Below are 15,048 nucleotides of genomic sequence, written 5' to 3'. Positions count from 1 at the left end.
ATACTGTACATATATAAACATATTTTGGTGTGTACAGGCCTTTTGTAATACAGCACTTAATTACTGATATATACTGTGCATACATAAACATTTATTGTGTGTACAGGCCTTTAGTAATGCAGCATTTAATTACTGATATATACTGTACATATATAAACATTTATTGTCTGTGCAGACCTTTAGTAATTCAGCAATTAATTGCTGATATATACTGTGCATATATAAACATATTTTTGTGTGTACAGGCCTTTTGTAATACAGCACTTAATTACTGATATATACTGTGCATACATAAACATTTATTGTGTGTACAGGCCTTTAGTAATGTGGCACTTAATTACTGATATATACTGTGTATATATAAATATTGTTTGTGTGTACAGAACTTTTGTAATGCTGCACTTAATTACTGAAATATTCTGTGTATATATAAATATTTATTGTGTGTACAGATCTTTTGTAATGCAGCACTTAATAACTGATATATACTGTGCATATATAAACACTTATTGTTTGTACAGATCTTTAGTAATGTGGCAAATAATTGCTGATTTATACTGTGTATATATAAACATTTATTGTATGTACAGACCTTTAGTAATGCTGCACTTCATTACTGATATATACTGTGCATATATAAACATTTATTGTGTGTGCAGACCTTTAGTAATGTGACATATAATTACTGATATATACTGTGTATATATAAACATTTATTGTGTGTGCAGACCTTTTGTAATGCAGCACTTAATTACTGATATATACTGTGCATTTATAAACATTTATTGTGTGTGCAGACCTATTGTAATGTGTCACTTAATTGCTGATATATACTGTGCATATATAAAACATTTATTGTGTGTGCAGACCTTATGTAATGTGTCACTTAATTGCTGATAGATACTGTGCATATATAAAACATTTATTGTGTGTACAGACCTTATGTAATGTGTCACTTAATTGCTGATAGATACTGTGCATATATAAACATTTATTGCGCGCGCAGACCTTATGTAATGCCGCACTTAATTACTGATATATACTGTGCATATATAAACATTTATTGTGTGTGCAGACCTTATGTAATGTGACATATAATTACTGATATATACTGTGCATATATAAACATTTATTGCGCGCGCAGACCTTATGTAATGCAGCACTTAATTACTGATATATACTGTGCATATATAAACATTTATTGTGTGTGCAGACCTTATGTAATGCAGCACTTAATTACTGATATATACTGTGCATATATAAACATTTATTGTGTGTGCAGAACTTTAGTAATGTGGCAAATAATTGCTGATATATACTGTGCATATATAAAACATTTATTGTGTGTACAGACCTTTTGTAATGCAGCACTTAATTACTGATATATACTGTGCATATATAAAACATTTATTGTGTGTGCAGACCTTTTGTAATGTGTCACTTAATTACTGATATATACTGTGCATATATAAAACATTTATTGTGTGTGCAGACCTTATGTAATGTGTCACTTAATTACTGATATATACTGTGCATATATAAACATTTATTGTGTGTGCAGACCTTATGTAATGTGTCACTTAATTGCTGATATATACTGTGCATATATAAAACATTTATTGTGTGTGCAGACCTTATGTAATGTGTCACTTAATTACTGATATATACTGTGCATATATAAAACATTTATTGTGGGTGCAGACCTTATGTAATGCAGCACTTAATTACTGATATATACTGTGCATTTATAAACATTTATTGTGTGTGCAGACCTTATGTAATGTGTCACTTAATTACTGATATATACTGTGCATTTATAAACATTTATTGTGTGTGCAGACCTTTTGTAATGTGTCACTTAATTACTGATATATACTGTGCATTTATAAACATTTATTGTGTGTGCAGACCTTATGTAATGTGTCACTTAATTACTGATATATACTGTGCATTTATAAACATTTATTGTGTGTGCAGACCTTTTGTAATGTGTCACTTAATTACTGATATATACTGTGCATTTATAAACATTTATTGTGTGTGCAGACCTTTTGTAATGTGTCACTTAATTACTGATATATACTGTGCATATATAAACATTTATTGTGTGTGCAGACCTTTTGTAATGCAGCACTTAATTACTGATATATACTGTGCATTTATAAACATTTATTGTGTGTGCAGACCTTATGTAATGTGTCACTTAATTACTGATATATACTGTGCATTTATAAACATTTATTGTGTGTGTAGACCTTTTGTAATGCAGCACTTAATTACTGATATATACTGTGCATTTATAAACATTTATTGTGTGTGCAGACCTTTTATAATGCAGCACTTAATTACTGATATAAACTGTGCATATATAAACATTTGTGTGTGCAGACCTTTAGTAATGTGGCAAATAATTGCTGATATATACTGCAGTGTATATGTTGATATCTGTCAGTTGTTGAGGCACAGTTATTTGCAGATAGGGCACTAGTGAAGTTAGCCTCGGGATCAGCAGGTGTTTAACCCTTACAGCAGACTGGATAAAACCTATTTACTAGCATTAATGGGGTTATGAAATCAGTAATATATCCTAGAGTATGTCGTGGTCTCTGCTTGTTGTGTAATATAGAGGCATTTGTCTACTACATCATAGGTTTGTGTATGCCAATAGTTATCATGTTCTGTCTATAAGAACCTGTCTAATAAAAGAGATATCACTACAATACAATATCACTGCACTAATAACAAACTCACTTCACTAAACCATTTCATTTGTGCTTGGGCTGGGATCCCCATATTAATTACTGTGATTTATTATCTCTGCTGGTAAAATACAAGAAATACAAGTCATGTCAGCTTATTACCTCCTCCTGGTGTTTGACAGGGTATGTTTAAGTCAGATTTTGTTCACTGCACTTGTCATAAAATGTTCAGTTTATGAAACACAATGTTAGCACATGTCAAACATACACTGACAGTGTACTTCTGCTTAGTACCAAACAAACTGATCACCCAGACTCACAGTAATATAAAAATGACTTTTATTAATGCACACACAGGTCCAACAATGTAATAAAACAATGTTCCAAGCCTTTAATCATCTAGCTTTACATACATATGGCCCTGTAAGTGGCTAATTAAACGCATTATATATATATAGGTAAAGTGAGACATGATTAATGATTGAATGATGTCATTTTTATTTAATTTGTGGGACCATATGTCCACGTGTGTCTATATGTCTGTTTATCCATGTGTGTGTATTCAGTATGTCTGCATGCATGTGTATTCAGTATATCTGCATACATGTGTATTCAGTATTTCTGCATGCATGTGTATTCAGTATTTCTGCATGCATGTGTTTTCAGTATGTCTGCATGCATGTGTATTCAGTATATCTGCATGCATGTGTATTCAGTATGTCTGCATGCATGTGTATTCAGTATTTCTGCATGTCTGTATATCCATGCGTGTGTTTTCAGTATGTCTGCAAGACTGTATATCCATATGTGTGTGTTCAGTATGTCTGCATGCATGTGTATTCAGTATTTATGCATGTCTGTATATCCATGTGTGTGTATTCAGTATGTCTGCATGTCTGTATATCCATGTGTGTGTATTCAGTATTTATGCATGCATGTGTATTCAGTATATCTGCATGCATGTGCATTCAGTATTTCTGCATGCATGTGTACTCAGTATGTCTGCATGCATGTGTATTCAGTATGTCTGCATGCATGTGTGTTCAGTATGTCTGCATGCATGTGTATTCAGTATTTATGCATGTCTGTATATCCATGTGTGTGTATTCAGTATGTCTGCATGTCTGTATATCCATGTGTGTGTATTCAGTATTTCTGCATGCATGTGTATTCAGTATATCTGCATGCATGTGCATTCAGTATTTCTGCATGCATGTGTACTCAGTATGTCTGCATGCATGTGTATTCAGTATGTCTGCATGCATGTGTATTCAGTATGTCTGCATGCATGTGTATTCAGTATGTCTGCGTGCATGTGTACTCAGTATGTCTGCATGCATGTGTATTCAGTATGTCTGCATGCATGTGTATTCAGTATGTCTGCATGTCTGTATATCCATGTGTGTGTATTCAGTATGTCTGCATGTCTGTATATCCATGTGTGTGTATTCAGTATTTCTGCATGCATGTGTATTCAGTATATCTGCATGCATGTGCATTCAGTATTTCTGCATGCATGTGTACTCAGTATGTCTGCATGCATGTGTATTCAGTATGTCTGCATGCATGTGTATTCAATATGTCTGCATGCATGTGTACTCAGTATGTCTGCATGCATGTTTATTCAGTATGTCTGCATTAATGTGTATTCAGTATGTCTGCATTAATGTGTATTCAGTATGTCTGTATGCATGTGTATTCAGTATGTCTGTATGCATGTGTATTCAGGATGTCTGTATGCATGTGTATTCAGGATGTCTGCATGCATGTATCTGCGCCTATCCAGTGGTGCTGAACTGCTCTGCCCCAAATCTCAAAGATGTCAACAGCTCACAATGTGCAAGAGAGCTTATTTTACATTCCATCCCCTATAGAGTGACAAGGAGGGAATTAAATGGCAATTTAAATGGACATTAAACATGTTTTGTGCTTGTCCGGCACTCACTGGCTCCCAGACAGGTCAGCCTAAATGTTCAGAATGCTGCAAATCAGATAGATACTTTTGCCTAGATTTAGAGTTCTGAATTAGCCGTCAAAACCAGCATTAAGGGCTCCTAACGCTGGTTTTGGCCGCCCGCTGGTATTTAGAGTCAGTCAGGAAAGGGTCTAACGCTCACTTTCCAGCTGCGACTTTTCCATACCACAGATCCCCCTACGCCAATTGCGTATCCTATCTTTTCAATGGGATCTTTCTAACGCCGGTATTTAGAGTCTTGGCTGAAGTGAGCGTTAGATATCTAACGACAAGACACCAGCCGCAGAGAAAAGCCAGGAGTTAAGAGCTTTCTGGGCTAACACCAGTTCATAAAGCTCTTAACTACTGTGCTCTAAAGTACACTAACACCCATAAACTACCTATGTACCCCTAAACCGAGGCCCCCCACATCGCCGCCACTCTATTATTATTTTTTAACCCCTAATCTGCTGACCGCACACCGCCGCAACCTACATTATCCCTATGTACCCCTAATTTGCTGCCCCTAACACCGCCGACACCTACATATTATTTATTAACCCCTAATCTGCCCCCCCCCCCAACGTCGCCGCTACCTTACCTACAATTATTAACCCCTAATCTGCCGACCGGACCTCACCGCTACTCTAAAAAATGTATTAACCCCTAAAGCTAAGTCTAACCCTAACACCCCCCTATATAAATATATAATTTTTATCTAACGAAATAAAATAAATCTTATTAAATAAATTATTCCTATTTAAAGCTAAATACTTACCTGTAAAATAAACCCTAATATAGCTACAATATAAATAATAATTATATTGTAGCTATTTTAGGGTTTATATTTATTTTACAGGCAACTTTGTATTTATTTTAACCAGGTACAATAGCTATTAAATAGTTAATAACTATTTAATAGCTACCTAGTTAAAATAATTACCAAATTACCTGTAAAATAAATCCTAACCTAAGTTACAATTAAACCTAACACTACACTATCAATAAATAAATTAAATACAAATACCTACAAATAAATACAAAAAAATACACTAACTAAAGTACAAAAAATAAAAAAAGAACTAAGTTACAAAAAATAAAAAAATAATTTACAAACATTATAAAAATATAACAACAATTTTAAGCTAATTACACCTACTCTAAGCCCCCTAATAAAGTAACAAAGCCCCCCAAAATAAAAAATGCCCTACGCTATTCTAAAATAAAAATTGAAAAGCTCTTTTACCTTACCAGCCCTTAAAAGGGCCTTTTGTGGGGCATGCCCTAAAGAATTCTGCTCTTTTGCCTGTAAAAAAACTAAGCCCCTGAAGATCTCCCTACCTTGTCTTCACCACGCCGGGTATCACCGATCCGTCCTGAAGAGGGCCCGAAGTCTTCATCCAAGCGGGGGCTGACAAGGTCCATCATCCGGCTGAAGTCTTCATCCAAGCGGGGGCTGACGAGGTCCATCATCCGGCTGAAGTCTTCATCCAAGCAGGGGCTGAAGAGGTCCATCATCCGGCTGAAGTCTTCATCCAAGCGGGGGCTGAAGAGGTCCATCATCCAGTTGAAGTCTTCTATCAAGCGGCATCTTCAATCTTCTTTCTTCCGGCTCCATCTTCATCCCGCCGACGCGGAACATCCTTCCTCCACGACGAACTCCCGACGATGATGGACCTCTTCAGCCCCCGCTTGGATGAAGACATCACCCGGATAGGATGAAGACACTTCCTCTCCAGTTTATGTATATCTGAGCAGAGGAGAGACAGAAAGCAGGGTTAAGAGATGCAAATGAGAACTGTCACCCATATACAAAAATAGGGTGGTGGCTAAAGACTCTCATCAGCCCGAAAGAAATATATTTATCAATAAGTATAAATTCTGTTTTCCTTCTTAGCTGATGAGAGCCCATAGCTTCATAACATGTGGGATACAATACCCAAGCTGAGAGTCTGTCATGTACGCCTCTAATCCGTTTTAACCTTGGTTCTGAAATCTGTAACCGGTTGTTATTTCACCTTACTGTTCCTTTAAAATATTATTAATTAGTCAGGGGTATAAATACCCTCCTCACACCTTACACATTGCTTGGTATTGGTTCCATAGTATTACGCATACTACCGAGTTCCTAGCCTTCTCTGAACTGCTCATTTCTGTGTCAGAGCTTTCTGCTCTGCAGCGCTACTCTCAGCTGTCAGTCAGCTGTTCCTCTGCAGCCGGAACCATCGGAGCGGTGATGTCACACACCAACTACTTGCCGCCCGTCTGCAGATCAATCTCCGTTCGGCTTTGTGAACTGAAGCCGCTTTCCTCCGGACATTTACTCTTAAAAGGTAACTGTAGCTAGCTCTCTCAAACGTCTCCTAAGCTGTATTTCTGTTATGTTGCTTATTTTGCAATACGATCGTTCTCTCTAGCACGCTAGCTCTTAAAGGTATACCTATCTAATTTCCACCTGTGTTAACACTGTTACATTTGGTATCTTGCTGTGGTTGTCCTGCTGCAAATATTAGTGAGAAATCACAGGTGGCAGCCATAGAACAATTTCAGCTTCATATTACCATCTATTATATCGCTATGATTCTATTTGGGTTTATACACTACTATTTAAGTACCTCATGTAATTACCCAATACAATCCTTGCTACAAATATACAAATGTTGCCAGATCTCAGCAGCTGTGGTTCACACAGAACACTCACTTATCTTTTCAGATTCCTGTAAAATCCTCACAGAGTCCATGATGAGGACGGGTGGGACAAAAAGTAGGCAGTTCCTATTTGCTGGACACTGTGGCCTGAAAGACTTTTCTGCCAAAAAAAAAAGCATGAGAAGAAGCATAAATGTCATAACACCATTTTGAAAAAATATGAAGGGAAGACTAAGTTGCTACCTTGCAAATCTGTTCAAAGGAGGCATTATCCTTGAAAGCCCAGGACGTGCCTACTGATCTTGTAGAATGAGCAGTTTCTCTTTTCGGTGTTTTTTTTATCGTAACTGAGTAAGCCTTATGGGTAATCTGCTTGAGCCGGCATGCCAGGGTCACAGCTGTAGCTTTCGGACCCTCCCTAGGACCAAAGTAGTTAACAAATAAACCGGAAGTTTGTCTTAAGCCTTTAGTAGCTTAAATATAGAACTTTAAAGCTCAGACATCATCTAGGTTGTGAAGTCATTTTTCCTTTGGATTAGAAGGCTTTTGACACAAAGAAGGAGCAATCATATTTGGTGCACAGGTCCACCTTATCTTGGTGAAAGGTCAAAATGGTGGATCACAAGATAGAGCTGATAATCAGAAACTCTTCTAGCTAAAGAAATGGCTAGAAGAAAAAGAACCTTCCAGAACAACCATTTAAAGTCTAAAATAAGCATAGGTTCAAAAGCAGAACCTTGCAGAACAGAGAGAACTAAATTCAAGTTCCAAGGAGGAGAAATGCATCTGACAACAGGATGAATTCTCACCAGGGCTTGAACAGAAGTTTGAACATCTGGCAACTTAGCCAAAACAGTTAACACAGATATCTGACCCTCTAGAGAACTAGCCAATAGGCCCAAATCTAATCTATCCTGAAGGAACTGAAGTATTCTGGAAATTTTAAAGGATTTCCAAGAAAAAAAACTCAAGAATACCACCAAAGAAAATAAGCTTTCCAGATGTTAAAGATAAATTATTTGCTTAATTGGCTTACTTGCATGAAGTAAAGTATAGCTACCCGAGTCAGAGAAACCCTTGATCTTGAGGTCTAAGCATTTAACCTTCACACAGTCAAATTCAGCAAACTGAGATCCGGGTGAAACAGAGGGCCTTGAGACAGAAGATCCTTCCTTAGGTGTAGGGTCCATGTAGGAAGAGAAGACATCTGAATTAGGTCTGCAGGCCCACACCAAAGCTATGATAATTACTGAAGCTGAATCCTGTTTGATTCTTGCAATGACTCTTGAAAGAAGAACACATTGGGAAAATGGGAACGCTAAAGGAAATATTCAGGGACAAACCAAGGTATCTATCATAGAGCACTGGAGTCTCTATATCTGGCAGAATATGCTTGAAGCTGTGATACATCTTGCGTGACTTACCCCTTGCATTGCGCTAGGTTCTTTGCCGTGTCTCATGGCATCAGAACGAGGCTCCCATTGGAGGCTATGGAAGCGCACTCTTGTTAACGCAAAACTTCCTGGCAATGTGAACAAGAGGTCGCATTTGCATTGTGCTTAACCTGTAATACCAGCACATATTTGCGTGCACTAGTATTACTTAGAGGAGCACAAATATTGCGCTTCACTCGTAATCTATGCCATATAGGTGAAAAATGCTACAGCTAGAATTTCCTTCCATGTTGCACAATGGGCTTTATTGTCTACCTATAACTTGAGGAAGGGACTTTTGTGACATACTGCTCTTTCATACAAAGGAGATACTCTATCTTTGTGATTTTTATTATTTTATGTATTTGTATTTGAGTATCTGTGTCCTTGTCTTGTCCACTGGCTAATATAGTATAACATAGGTGCACATTCCCTTTTCAGCTGTTCCATTTTTAAGTTTTCAAAAGCCTTTGAAATTCATAAACACAGTTTGAGGCAACAATAGCATTAGAAGTGTCAGCTCATATGACAAGTCAGTATAGTGATAGTACCCGGCTACATATCAGGATTAATGTGGGTTGCACGCTGATCCTTCTTTGGCCAAAGAATGTACATGAAATCCTGGCTTTTATTTAAAATTTGTTGAAGAAATGTTTAACCCTTGAATAGGAATGCTGGACATAAATTCTGTATTGCTCGTAATTTAGTGGTTAATTAATGCTATTTAGTATGCACACTCTTTTATGGAATCACATTTAGTAAATGGTACACTCCTTTATCTACATCAATATGAAAAAGACCCACAACTTCTACAAAATACATATTAAAAAAGGTAGAGGAAGATATTACATTATGTTTAATTGTTTATCATGCTCAAAACACTTCTAATTTGTTGAACACAGAACACACAAAATAGCCAACACTCACTTGCAGACATAACAGCTAGGCTAAAGGCATAAATGAAAACTTAGTTACAGTGAGAACTTAACGGCTATAAAAAGGTCAATGAATAATTGCACCAATAAAAGAGACTTCTGCATCATATGATAGGTCCCATGACATCCAGCTCCCATACGGTCAATAGCAACTGACTTGCTTATAAATGTGTAATGTATTTGTCTATATTGATGTTACGAGGCTTTACATTTTTTCCACCCCCAAAACTCAATTCCTCTGGATACGCACAACTTGAGTGATTTTGTTGATCACACTGTATAAATTAATATATCCATTACATCTTCCAGAGTTATTTGGTTAATGGAAAGCTACAAAATCGTTGATTTGCACTTCATAGTAAATGACCATTGAATTACTTAGTCAGTAATATCAATACTTTCATCACTTTAACAAAAACAGTTATTTTAAATGGCAAAGAGACTGATTTTGGAAACCTTAGAAATTCTCCAATAGCATGTTGCTTCTATATTAAAAAGCAAAAGCAATGCTGCTGCTGATGAATTGTTTTTTTGACCTGTCCTATATGGATTCGGTATATGAGTATTGTGTGTATATATCTACAGTTACCTAAGGTTTAATCTGTAAAGACAGAGAGAACAGGGGGCAGTGCATGCGTCAGGATCCCTCCTTACCGATTTTTATCAGCTACACCATTTACTTTCACAATTCAAGATAGATGTTTTTCTCTATTGGTTATTAGGATAATTAATTTACATGTCAAGTATGTGCAGCCTGCAGAAGTGTGAGATAAAGAATCACCATTAGTTTTATACTGTAGTCAATCCTGCCTTTTGTTTTCCAACTCATTCTCGTTTTCTAGGATAAGCGCTCAATGCAGTTAGATTATAGAAGAAAACCTCTTCCTCCTATGTAACATCAGTCATGTCGTTTCCATAACGTCATTAAGCACAGTGAGCCCACGTTATATGGGACTTTTTATGTTTTGTTCCCATTAAATTACTGAAATAAATTACTTTTAATCCACAACAGAAGAACACAGTCCAAGCTCAATGCAAAATTTCAATTCATATTATACTTTTTATTTTCCTTTCATAAATAGAGGTGAACGGGAATGTGACGAGAACCGTGTATTAGAACTTGCCATCAAGTGTGCCGGATTTGCAAGAGATACGCTGGCTTATGTTGTTTGTGATCACTAAGAACAGTTTCGCTTAAAAGCTATTGCTGCAAAAAAAACACAAAGTAGGAGCATGCTCTGAGAGTAACACTGAAACCTGACTAATTTTGGTTCTGTTTTTTTGCCTAAAGGGATGTGTCTGCAGGCATTTGTGGAGGCCTTATTTTACCTGGCACAGAGGCGGTTTAAAGGTCTAACTATGCAGGAGCAAGTAGAGTCCCTGATAAGGTTTTGTGAAAACCATCTGCAAACTTTGGATGAGAAGAGATTGCTCTGCAGTCGTGGTCTGATGGAGCGAAGGACTGCACACAGTAGCCGCCACCGGGAGGATCTTACTATAACATCTTACTTCCCCTTGTTAAACCGAACAAATAATGCATGCAAGCACACTGATAGGCTGCAGCATTCCTGAGACAAGATGATTCTTGTTAATCTAAAGGCCTATCTCTACCTGTGACTGAAAGGAAAATGCACCTCTTGCAGACTGTTATTAATATCACTAAGTTATCCTCTTTATATAACTGCTGATCCTACAAGTGAATTGTAACTGTGTAAGCAATTCACTCATCAGCAATCTTTGCATCCAATATGTGTGGTGTGGTAAGAATGATTCTAGCAAATAGCCATATAATCTATATAGCAGTGAGCCTCTGGGAACATACAGTATGTGTCATGCATTTACAAGTCCATAGCCAACATACATGACCTGTATACATACAGTAAAATAATGTCAACAAAGTTATTCATAATATGTGAAAGAATTTCTAGGGGCAAGTCAATATTTGGCTACTCCTATAAGCAAACATCTAACTTGGAATTTGCAAAGGTTTAGCTTTTTCCAGCCTTTTTTTTTTTTTAAACCAGGATTGTGTTGCTACATAAAATACTCTGGTGTAGATGAACATAGATCACACAAATCTAGTTCATGTGAAACATTTTAAAGGAATGAGAAAATAAAAAATTGAAGCAAAAAATATAGTTTAATGCAAAAACAAAATAATTAAAATGTGAGCCATTCTAATAACCAATCTTGCGTTTAAAGAAATACAGAATTTTACTAGCAGTTTCACAATGCATTTTCTTCTGTTAAGTGTGATCAGTCCACGGGTCATCATTACTTCTGGGATATTACTCCTCCCCAACAGGAAGTGCAAGAGGATTCACCCAGCAGAGCTGCATATAGCTCCTCCCCTCTACGTCACTCCCAGTCATTCTCTTGCACCCAACGACTAGATAGGATGTGTGAGAGGACTATGGTGATTATACTTAGTTTTATATCTTCAATCAAAAGTTTGTTATTTTAAAATAGCACCGGAGTGTGTTATTACCTCTCTGGCAGAGTTTGAAGAAGAATCTACCAGAGTTTTTGCTATGATTTTAACCGGAGTAGTTAAGATCATATTGCTGTTTCTCGGCCATCTGAGGAGAGGTAAACTTCAGATCAGGGGACAGCGGGCAGATGAATCTGCATAGAGGTATGTAGCAGCTTTTATTTTCTGACAATGGAATTGATGAGAAAATCCTGCCATACCGATATAATGTCATGTATGTATACTTTACACTTCAGTATTCTGGGGAATGGTACTTCACTAGAATTACACTGTAAGAAGTACATAAAGCTGTTTAATAACTAGAAATTATGTTTAACGTTTTTGCTGGAATGTAAAATCGTTTTCATTTGCTGAGGTACTGAGTGAATAAATGTTTGGGCACTATTTTTCCACTTGGCAGTTGCTTAATCTTTTTTCTGACAGTTTCTGTTCTCTCTCACTGCTGTGTGTGAGGGGGAGGGGCCGTTTTTTGGCGCTTTTGCTACGCATCAGATATTTCAGTCAGCAGCTCATTGTATTTCCTACATGATCCGGTTCATCTCTACAGAGCTCAGGGGTCTTCAAAACTTATTTTGAGGGAGGTAATTTCTCTCAGCAGAGCTGTGAGAATTATAGTTGACTGAGATAAAAAACGTTTATTCTGTAATTTGTTTCCTGCTTTCAGAATTTGTTATCTTTGCTAATGGGATTAAACCTTTGCTAAAGTTGTGTTGTTTATAAGGATTGAGGCTATAACTGTTTCAATTTATTAATTTTCAACTGTCATAGATCTTCTGTGCTTCTTAAAGGCACAGTACGTTTTTAATATTATTCTAATTGAATTGTATTCCAAGTTGCAAGTTTATTTGCTAGTGTGTTAAACATGTCTGATTCAGAGGAAGATACCTGTGTCATTTGTTGCAATGCCAAAGTGGAGCCCAATAGAAATTTATGTACTAACTGTATTGATGCTACTTTAAATAAAAGTCAATCTGTACAAATTGAACAAATTTCACCAAACAACGAGGGGAGAGTTATGCCGACTAACTCGCCTCACGTGTCAGTACCTGCATCTCCCGCTCGGGAGGTGCGTGATATTGTAGCGCCGAGTACATCTGGGCGGCCATTACAAATCACATTACAGGATATGGCTACTGTTATGACTGAAGTTTTGGCTAAATTACCAGAACTAAGAGGTAAGCGTGATCACTCTGGGGTGAGAACAGAGTGCGCTGATAATATTAGGGCCATGTCAGACACTGCGTCACAGGTGGCAGAACATGAGGACGGAGAACTTCATTCTGTGGGTGACGGTTCTGATCCAAACAGACTGGATTCAGATATTTCAAATTTTAAATTTAAACTGGAAAACCTCCGTGTATTACTAGGGGAGGTGTTAGCGGCTCTGAATGATTGTAACACAGTTGCAATACCAGAGAAAATGTGTAGGTTGGATAAATATTTTGCGGTACTGGCGAGTACTGAGGTTTTTCCTATACCTAAGAGACTTACTGAAATTGTTACTAAGGAGTGGGATAGACCCGGTGTGCCGTTCTCACCCCCTCCGATATTTAGAAAAATGTTTCCAATAGACGCCACCACACGGGACTTATGGCAAACGGTCCCTAAGGTGGAGGGAGCAGTTTCTACTTTAGCTAAGCGTACCACTATCCCGGTGGAGGATAGCTGTGCTTTTTCAGATCCAATGGATAAAAAATTAGAGGGTTACCTTAAGAAAATGTTTGTTCAACAAGGTTTTATATTGCAACCCCTTGCATGCATTGCGCCGATCACGGCTGCAGCGGCATTCTGGATTGAGTCTCTGGAAGAGAACATTAGTTCAGCTACTCTGGACGACATTACGGACAGGCTTAGAGTCCTTAAACTAGCTAATTCATTCATTTCGGAGGCCGTAGTACATCTTACTAAACTTACGGCGAAGAATTCAGGATTCGCCATTCAGGCACGCAGGGCGCTGTGGCTAAAATCCTGGTCAGCTGATGTTACTTCTAAGTCTAAATTGCTTAATATACCTTTCAAAGGGCAGACCTTATTCGGGCCCGGGTTGAAAGAGATTATCGCTGACATTACAGGAGGTAAAGGCCATGCCCTGCCTCAGGACAAAGCCAAAGCTAAGGCTAGACAGTCTAATTTTCGTTCCTTTCGTAATTTCAAAGCAGGAGCAGCATCAACTTCCTCTGCACCAAAACAGGAAGGAGCTGTTGCTCGCTACAGACAAGGCTGGAAACCTAACCAGTCCTGGAACAAGGGCAAGCAGACCAGGAAACCTGCTGCTGCCCCTAAAACAGCATGAATTGAGGGCCCCCGACCCGGGATCGGATCTAGTGGGGGGCAGACTTTCTCTCTTCGCCCAGGCTTGGGCAAGAGATGTCCAGGATCCCTGGGCGCTAGAGATAATATCTCAGGGATACCTTCTGGACTTCAAATACTCTCCTCCAAGAGAGAGATTTCATCTGTCAAGGTTGTCAACAATCCAGACAAATAAAGAGGCGTTTCTACGCTGCGTTCAAGAGCTCTTGTTAATGGGAGTAATCCATCCAGTTCCACGATCGGAACAGGGACAGGGGTTTTACTCAAATCTGTTTGTGGTTCCCAAAAAAGAGGGAACTTTCAGACCAATCCTGGACTTAAAGATCCTAAACAAATTCCTAAGAGTTCCATCGTTCAAGATGGAGACTATTCGGACAATTTTACCTATGATCCAAGAGGGTCAGTACATGACCACTGTAGATTTAAAAGATGCTTACCTTCACATACCGATTCACAAGGATCATTACCGGTACCTAAGGTTTGCCTTCCTAGACAGGCATTACCAGTTTGTGGCTCTTCCATTCGGATTGGCTACAGCTCCAAGAATCTTCACAAAGGTTCTGGGTGCTCTTCTGGC

General features: G+C 37.9%; 1 protein-coding gene across 1 annotated transcript in view; it reads left to right on the top strand.

The window, feature by feature from the left end:
* TTLL11 (tubulin tyrosine ligase like 11) overlaps positions 1-11,945 on the top strand; it is a 345,612-nt gene extending 333,667 nt beyond the window's left edge. The window contains 1 exon segment of the mRNA XM_053695417.1: positions 10,962-11,945. Coding sequence (XP_053551392.1) covers positions 10,962-11,242 — 281 coding nt within the window. The 3' untranslated portion in view covers positions 11,243-11,945.
* Positions 11,946-15,048: the final 3,103 nt, after the last annotated feature.

This window comes from Bombina bombina, chromosome 12 (genome assembly GCF_027579735.1).
Source record: "Bombina bombina isolate aBomBom1 chromosome 12, aBomBom1.pri, whole genome shotgun sequence".
NCBI lineage: Eukaryota > Metazoa > Chordata > Amphibia > Anura > Bombinatoridae > Bombina > Bombina bombina.
The sequence above is the reverse complement of the archived record's forward strand: the minus strand, read 5'-3'. Positions and strand labels throughout refer to the sequence as shown.